Here is an 8,588-nt window from a genome sequence, read left to right as displayed (position 1 = left end):
GGTCTATAATCTAAACTTAAAACTGCCCCTTTCTGTGAGAATGGCCTATAACCTAAATGACTAATATCAACATTTTTTTTTCTTATCTTAACCCACTGAATATAATTATTCAATCAAATTTAGAATCAGAAAAGAAGATACTTTTTCTCCACATAGTGATAAATAGGTTCTTAAGAATCAAATAATAACAATTATTCATCAATTATTGCTCATAAAATTTTATTTTTCTTCAAATTAAACATTAAATGTGGAAAGTATAGATACAACTTGTGAAGTGTAAGCTGAAAGTTATAAATGCGCCACAGTTTTTTCTAGATGAAACATTATTTTCCACCACTGAGTGCCATTAGCATGTTAAAATAGGTGAAAGATGCCTGCAATATCTGAAAATAAATTAAAGTTATTTCAGAATGCTTTTTAAAATGTAGTTTGAATTCCAGTGGCATCTATTATGAATAATAAGGACTGAAATTCATTGTTTAGATCTTTGTAGCAGGCTTTTTGCCTTATAATGCTCAATTAATACAAAAAATGAAGTTTATGACAAAAAGGTAAGTAAATGTAAATAACAAAATTTTTTTTTTTAATAACTGGTTCTTTTGAAATAAATTAAAAGTGTGTAGTACCGATGACATAGGCCATTCCTAATGACCATTCCTAGAGAAGTGTGAAGCTGACATACTACTTTTTCCACTACCACAATAAATTCCATGTCAAAAAAGTGCTGCTACCATGTGGCTAAGTAGAGAGCTAAAAGGCACTATTTTATTTTATAGATTTGACTAGAGAGTACAGATATGACCAAAATCCAAAATTTATAAAAAATAAAATGGGTTACACTGCTCTTCCTTTCAACATAGAAATTATTTATGTACTTTCAATCAACTAAAGATTAATTTCTACATTTTCCACAATGAATTTTGTCCAATACTTTGGATAAATAATTACTTTATGCCAATAATTATTTGTATAAATAATTTAAATGAATAGAACTGAAATGTCATTATTTACTTTCTCTTCCTTTTAGCTATAAATTCCTGTAATAAACATAATATATATTTTCAATATTTTAAGACTCTTTAAATCAAAATGGATAAAGTCAAGAAATTCTACAAAGAAAATAAAAATTTAAAGGTACTGAAAAATCAGTTTGAATTGCCAAAAGTGGTCATTTTCCTCAATCCATTCTTCGAGTGTTAAAAATACATATGGTTTTGTTATCATTTAAATGTGTTTTCATGTGACAGTAGCTTCACCGCCACTAGATGTGCTGTAAACTATCACACTAGACCCAGGTGGACACTGCTACCACTATAGTAGATACTATCATGACAGAGCTAGTGGGTGTAAAATATGGTAACTGCAACAGATACGATGTTCACTATAACGCAAAGTTGTATTCTGCAGAATTTAATGAAACATTTGTGGGTTGATTCCAAATTATACACCCTGTACATGTTTGACGAAGTCCATTTATTACACGCTTACTCAAAGATGAAGAAATAAAAGTTTAAAATCCACTTTTGTTAAGTAGGTTAAATGATGAGGTGGTTGTAAAACGTGGTAAATACAGTAGATACCATGTTTTACTTCAAACAGGTCAAGAAGTACAGATATTTTTTCTTACCTTTTTTAAGGAGTAATTTTGATTCGATTCATTTGCACTCATACATGAAACCATAGTTTGGGTCTTGAGCATTGCTATCACTAAAAGAGTTCTTGTCAGAACTGTTACTGGCATTGAAAATATTGGGTTCAGCTTTCTTATTATTAAGAAGCAGATTGTGTCAGATGGCCATCTTCCTTTGTTACTAAGATTATATTATAAAAAAGAAATTTCCTGCACATTTTTTTAAAGAACTGTGGAGTCAGTTTTAAGCAATAAGATATTGCCAAAAAATTCAATTCACAAAAAATGACAGATTCTATGTTTTACGATGAAATGCCACATCTATATAAAGGAAATGTCTAATCACTAGTGATTTTTTGAGTTATTAAAATATCAGATAAAACAGACTTATGATCTTCAGGTTCACTGATCCGAATTCACTGAGATTGAAGGATGGAATGAGATCACAAAATTGTATACAGAATAAAAAGCAATCATGTAAATACTATACCTCTGACAATCCTTTAATAGAAAATTCGTGGAGACCAAACCCAGTTAGTTGTAAGGTTTTCTTACTTCCGACCAACATCATTAGCAGATCTCGCTGAACTGGCAGTGGCATCGTATACCATTCCAAGTTGTATATAGCTATACCAATCTCTTCGGTCTTCAAAAAGTGATAATCCATTAGTTAAACAATTAATTAAATCAATGAATAAAAATTATATAGCTGATTTTCAAATAATAAGAGATGTTCAGATCTCAATTTTCAACAAAAACACATAAATAAGAATAACATTAATTCTGAAAGTTCTAAGGTTAGCCTTAAGCTAAAACCACTATCAAGCAAAACTTGAATGCACAATCTAATGAAAAATTGTGTTTTCAGAATTGTATACCATTTTTGTGAATGGTATTCACCATTCAAGTTCAGAAAACAACATGCAGCCTCAGTTATATGGGCAGCCACACAAGGTATTTGACCCCGGCATGGAAATATGGACTTAATATTGCTTTTTGGAATGTTAGAGGATCAAGCAAGAAATTAGAGAATGAGCAGTTACCATGGGAAAACATGACAGTAAAGATAAGAGCACATTACTTGCACTTGCTTCACATCAGAGATTCGTATTTATTCCCACTATTATGAATTGGAAGAGTAAGTCCAAACTTAAAAATTAGAAAACTATCGAGCAGAAATTAAGATCACCAAGTATTTTGAAGAAAATTTTAATCTTCTAGTAACTACCAAAAGTAAAAACAAAAAAAAAAAGAATAAACACCAGTATAACTGTACAGTACTGTAGAATGTAACTTAGTAAACAGATTAGAAGTAATATAATTATACAAACATTAATGAACTCTCATGGTTTATTAAGCATGAGTGTTTCAAATTCATAGACCGTAGAATAACAGGAATCCTTATTCTGAATGGTATTCAACTACAAAACAATTAAGCATTTAATCCAAAAATTCACATACCTCACATTATCTTAATTGGAAGCAAAATTGATTGCAGATTTAAATGGAAAAAAAAACTATAAATATAATATTTGGAACTGGGATTCATCACAATGGTGGGTAATCAGTCAATTTTGGACTATATTAACTAAAAAAAAATATCTTTTCATTTAAATAAATGATTAATTTACATACAACGTCAGCTATTTTTTGACCAAGGACACAATAATATCCTGCGATGCACATTTCAGGTATAAGTACAAACATAAGAGAACCAGCCACAGCCAAAGAGGTTTCAGGAGACTAAAATAAATCAGAAAAATATATTATATCCCTTATTGAGAAATACATAATCAGAAATAAAATTAATACATTTCTTACAATGACAAGATAACCAAGAGTACACAAGATTAAACCAGTACTAAAAGCAGCCACCAGTAGAGAGATGTTAAAATAAGACTGTAAGTCAAAGAAAAAACTGAAACCAAAAAACAGAAATTATTTTTTAAATATGAAATATGAAGAAGGCTGACCGCCAAGGTTCCAGTTTAATAGTTCAAAAGTATTTTTTCTTTTTGACCGCAAACCTGACCATCTTCTTCATATTTTAAATTATAGGACAAACTCTCTATTTTTGTTTAACCCAAACCAGCAAACATTTTAATCTGAGGAAGAGATTGGTTTTTCAAACACTCCTCAATCCAACAGCCATTTTGATTTATGACTCGTGTTATTTTATTAAACTGAGTCCCTTTTTCAGATAATAATAGTTGAGGCATTTTAATTTTAAAGAAGAATATACATTTAGTGAGATGTTATACAGCCTTTATATTGTATTACAGGGATTTATCCTCTTTTAAACTTCAACCCTAACTTTCAATGTAAATTGTAATGGATTTAGTAGTAGTTTGAGTAGTTAAAAATTGTATTTATTTATTTATTGACATTTACAACTGTATATAAAATACAACAAGCAAATTTGAGGTAAGATTGTAATGATATGATATAGCTTGTAGAGAAACTACCCATTAGTAGAACTCTAAAAAGATTTTACAATATAAGGTCACGAGGCCATCTTCTTTTCAGGTGCTTCGGAGGATTGCCAGGATTGGAAGAGGAAGTAAGGTTAGAAACTAGTGGGTTTGGGTGGTTAGGGAGTTTATAATGGAAGGAATGATATCTTTCGGGTTCGGGCTAGATCTGTTACATAAGGAACATTTAGGTCTTTATGGATGGTTTTATTTGTGACAAAGCAAGGAGCATTGTGGATAAGGATTAGATACGAGAGGAATTCGAAGGTTTAGTGGAGCCCCAAAGCTGAAGGATCAGACTTTTATAATGAGTTGGAAGTTTAGACCGTTTGTCTAGTAATTGGGTTGTGATCAAGAGAGAGAGAGTTTGGGATGCAATCAAAAGGTTATTATTAACTGTGAGCACACATGTGTCATCAGCATACATGGTAAGGATAGAATTAGGGGTTGTTGGGATGTCAGCTGTATAGACAGTGTAGAGAATGGGACCAAGGATACTACCTTGAGGAACACCAGCGGATTGGAAATAGAGGGATGAATAGGGGAAAAAAATTGAATTTAATCTCCATACCTCAGTTGGCATCATTATTTTTTAGCTAGAGAAAAACCTACCCTTGCAAAAATATTATATAAATATTACCCTATAAAAGCAAAGAGATCTTATTAAAAAGTATTATAATTAATTTAAATAACTTAACTAGTAAGAAAAAGATTACTTTATCAAGAGGAGATGATGTTGTACACAGCACTTGATCCTCTCTAACACCTTATGTTCAGCATCTTTATCCTTTGCCAAACTATCGATAGCTTTAATAGCCATGATAAGGATCTTAAACTGACCAATAAGATGACCTGCCAAGGTCACTAATGCAACCCAGTTGGAGTTTGCACAAGTAACCATCGCCTCTGCTATAAACCACATCCATATCATGGATGGCAAGTAACTAAAAAAACATGATATGATATAAGGTTATGGGTGTCATTTCCAAATTTTTTGCTACTTAGCTATCAATTTAAAAAAAAAAATTAAAGTCGATTGACTCAATCATCTACTCACTTAATATTGAAGTTTTAATGATATAAAATAAATTAAGAAGTAATTACTGTATTAATGTTTAAAAAAAATTATAATTGTAACTATAATCATAATATATTGTAAAGGACAATAAAGGTATCAAAATAGTAGAAGAAAACTATTTATTGTTAACCAATGTTTCGCTTTTCTTTGCTGGGCTAAATGAAAAAACTAGATACAAACATTGTAAGAAATGACAGGACATTAAAATAAAAAACATTTCAAAACAATTGTTTTGTTTTTAAAATATATAAAAGAAATAATAATAATAATTTAAGGAAGTATTAATACAGATGAACTAGAAACTAGATACTAATAATAGAGGCTTTAGTTATTAATATCTTGGCCTGCCTCAGCCCTATACATTCCCTCCACTCCATGCCTCCAATCTTCTATGTCCAATCAAGGACTTCTTTGCACTGGTGCCTTTTAGAGATGCAGAAATGGTTCTGGCCTCATAAGAGGGTGCTCAGCTCCACCTGCTTTTAGCAAGCTAGTCAGCCTTTTCATTATAGTACCAGAGCCCAAGAGGAGAAAAAGGCAGTTATCTCAACCCAATTTCTGTTTACTTTAATGAAAAATATGTATAATTAATAGTCAAAATTGATGAGTCTACCAAGTATAGGTAGGGGGAATAATAAATGGCGGCTATTTCAAAACCTTAAGAAACACTAATTTTTTATTCGGAGGCCTATATCTTAAAAATTACCAACAACACTAGAAAACCTAAAAGCTCATTATTTAAAGAAGAGTAATTATGCTGAAATATTAGCCTTAAAAGAGCTATTTACGTCCAATAGTTCTCAAGATATGGCTTTTTAAAAAGCAAAATTTCTTAAAAATCTACTGAAAGATTAGTAGTTAGTTAATTTATTTTGAAAAATCTATATCTCAGGAACTATGTGACGTACAGATGTCTATTAGCACTCAAATTAAAGCTAGTTTAATGGACTATAAAGAAATTCCTGGCCTTTACCTTCGTAGGAATAGTACATTTAATTATATTTGCTAAAATAAATTGATTTATAGTTGTTCGAACAATAAGTTTGATTTATGAAAAGCTTCATTTCAAAAGTTAAATTTACTATAAAATAGTTTAAAGTGTTTATCTTTATAGGAGTTGTAGTTTTTATGATATTTGACAAAATAAACTCACAAAATGTTAATTTCTAGTTGTTCTTATAAAACGTTGGATTTTTGAAAAAATATATTTCTAGATCCATAAGACACATATATGTCTGACAACACTCAAAATAAAGGAAATTTAACTTACTATAAAGTAGTCCATGACACTTATCTTCATAGGGGTAGTAGTTTTTAAGATATTCACATATGAATATAAATTTGGCAAAAAAAAAATTTGTCCGAACAACTATAAATCAATTATATTAGCAAATTTCATGAAAACTATTACTCCTACGAAGATAAACATCATAAACTACTTTATAGCTCATTAAACTAGCTTCAATTTGAGTACTAATAGACATCTGTACCTCAAATGGTTTTTGAGATATAGACATTTCAAAATAGATTCACTAACAACTGATTTTTCAGTACGTCCTACACAAGATTTTTATGAAATGTTGCTTTTTAAAAAGCTATATCTCGAGAACTATTTAACGTAAATAAGGTAAAGGTCATGAACTTCTTTATAGTCCATTATACTAGCTTTCATTTGAGTGCTAATAGATGTCGGGGTTGTATCTTGTCTTAGGCGATTTATCCAGCCTGATATCTCTTTACAGAAGGCCCACGACAAGGCGTATTCATTAATAGGTTTGAAAGGAAGGCCGTGCCAGGGGATGATCCCTGGACACTGACGCAGGTAGAGGAGGTCTAGGTGAGAGAGTCTGAGGCAGAGTAACAGTTCTAGTTGCCGAGATGAAGCGGACGGACTAGAACTATCGAGATAGGAGCCAGCCGCTACATAGACATCTGTACGTCACATAGTTCCTGAGATATAGATTTCTCAAAATAAATTAACTAACTACTAATCTTTCTGTGGATTTTTAAGAAATTTTGCTTTTTAAAAGCTATATCTCGAAAAATATTTAACATAAATAACTCTTTTAGGGCTCATATTTTAGCAAATTTTCTCATCTTTAAATGACGTTCTCTTAGGTTTTCTTGTGTTGTACCTACTGTTTAAGATATAGAGCTCCGAATGAAAAATTAGTGTTTTTTAAGGTTTTGAAATAGCCGCTATTTTTTATTCCCCCTACCTATACTTTCCAGACTCATCAATTTCGACTATTAATTATACATAATTTTCAATAAAGTAATCAAAAATTGGGGTGAGATAACTGCTTTTTTTTCCCCTCTTGGGCTTTTGTACTATTATCACTGATTCCCTTAAGTCCAGGGACCACACTAACTTAATCTTCTTTGAACTCTCCAATGACCATAATACCTGTTCGCACTCTCTCACTAATGTAGAGGTGACTTTATTGGGGGTATAAAAAAAAATGGATAGTTAATTAGATTAATGTTTACCTCCAAAATGACTTAATCTTATATGGTAACCAAATTGGGAATGGTAGGGAATGTGTTCGCATAAATAGTGGAGCTTTGAAATAGGAAAATAATAATGCAGCCATACAACAAGCCGAGAATATGCTCGTTGAGACTTGAATGTCCCTGTTGGCCACTGCTCTTGCCTGAAAAAAATATTTTATGAAATTACACCACAATAAAAAAATATAATTATAAATGATAATATAAATTCATAAAAGTCATTCTGTTTTTATTTTTTTTTTTTTTGTATTCATTGGTTGTTATCTTGTTCTTTATTTTCAGTCCTTATGAAGGGTAAAATTCTGGCCAAAACGTTGGCACTATTAAATAAGTTATTTCAACTTAATTGTGTTATTTTTCCAAGTAAACCACAATGGTTCCTATTCATCCCTCTATTCTCAGTCCGCTGGTGTTCCTCAAGGTAGTATCCTTGGTCCCATCCTTTACGCCTTTTTTACCTGACATTCCTACCAATCCTAACATTATCCTCACTATGTATGCCGATGACACATGTGTGCTCGCTGTTAATAATAACCCATTAATCCCAAAATCTCCAATCTTAAGATAAGTTCCAACAAATCCCATCAAATCACCTTTACCCTTCGTCGTAAACCTACTGACTGCCCTACAGTTTTATTTAATGATGTTACTCTTACCTCTGTCAAACAAATGTCGCTACCTTGGACTACATTTGGACAAACGATTAACCTGGAATCCTCTCACAAGACTGAAAAGACAGGAAACTGCACGTCGATTTCGACTAGTACAGCACTTACTAGATAAACGGTCTAAACTACCAACACATTACAAAAGAATGATCTACATGACTGTAATAAGGCCAATCTGGACATTTGGAGTTGAGCTTTGGGGCTCCACTAAACCTTCGAATTCCTCTCGT

At 31.5% G+C, this 8,588-nt stretch overlaps 1 protein-coding gene across 1 annotated transcript in view; it reads right to left on the bottom strand.

Moving 5' to 3' along the window:
* Nucleotides 1–213: 213 nt before the first annotated feature.
* LOC106678965 (odorant receptor 10) overlaps nucleotides 214–8,588 on the bottom strand; it is a 13,887-nt gene continuing 5,512 nt past the window's right edge. The window contains exons 4-9 of the mRNA XM_067048071.1: nucleotides 7,670–7,833; nucleotides 4,818–5,045; nucleotides 3,452–3,548; nucleotides 3,266–3,373; nucleotides 2,121–2,276; nucleotides 214–383 (exon numbers count right to left, since the gene is read on the bottom strand). Coding sequence (XP_066904172.1) covers nucleotides 324–383; nucleotides 2,121–2,276; nucleotides 3,266–3,373; nucleotides 3,452–3,548; nucleotides 4,818–5,045; nucleotides 7,670–7,833 — 813 coding nt within the window. The 3' untranslated portion in view covers nucleotides 214–323. The remainder of the gene's footprint in view (nucleotides 384–2,120; nucleotides 2,277–3,265; nucleotides 3,374–3,451; nucleotides 3,549–4,817; nucleotides 5,046–7,669; nucleotides 7,834–8,588) is intronic.

The sequence above is a fragment of the Halyomorpha halys genome, unplaced genomic scaffold (genome assembly GCF_000696795.3).
Source record: "Halyomorpha halys isolate HHAL.00 unplaced genomic scaffold, Hhal_1.1 Scaffold12.1, whole genome shotgun sequence".
Lineage (NCBI taxonomy): Eukaryota > Metazoa > Arthropoda > Insecta > Hemiptera > Pentatomidae > Halyomorpha > Halyomorpha halys.
This window is presented reverse-complemented; position numbering and strand designations above follow the sequence as displayed.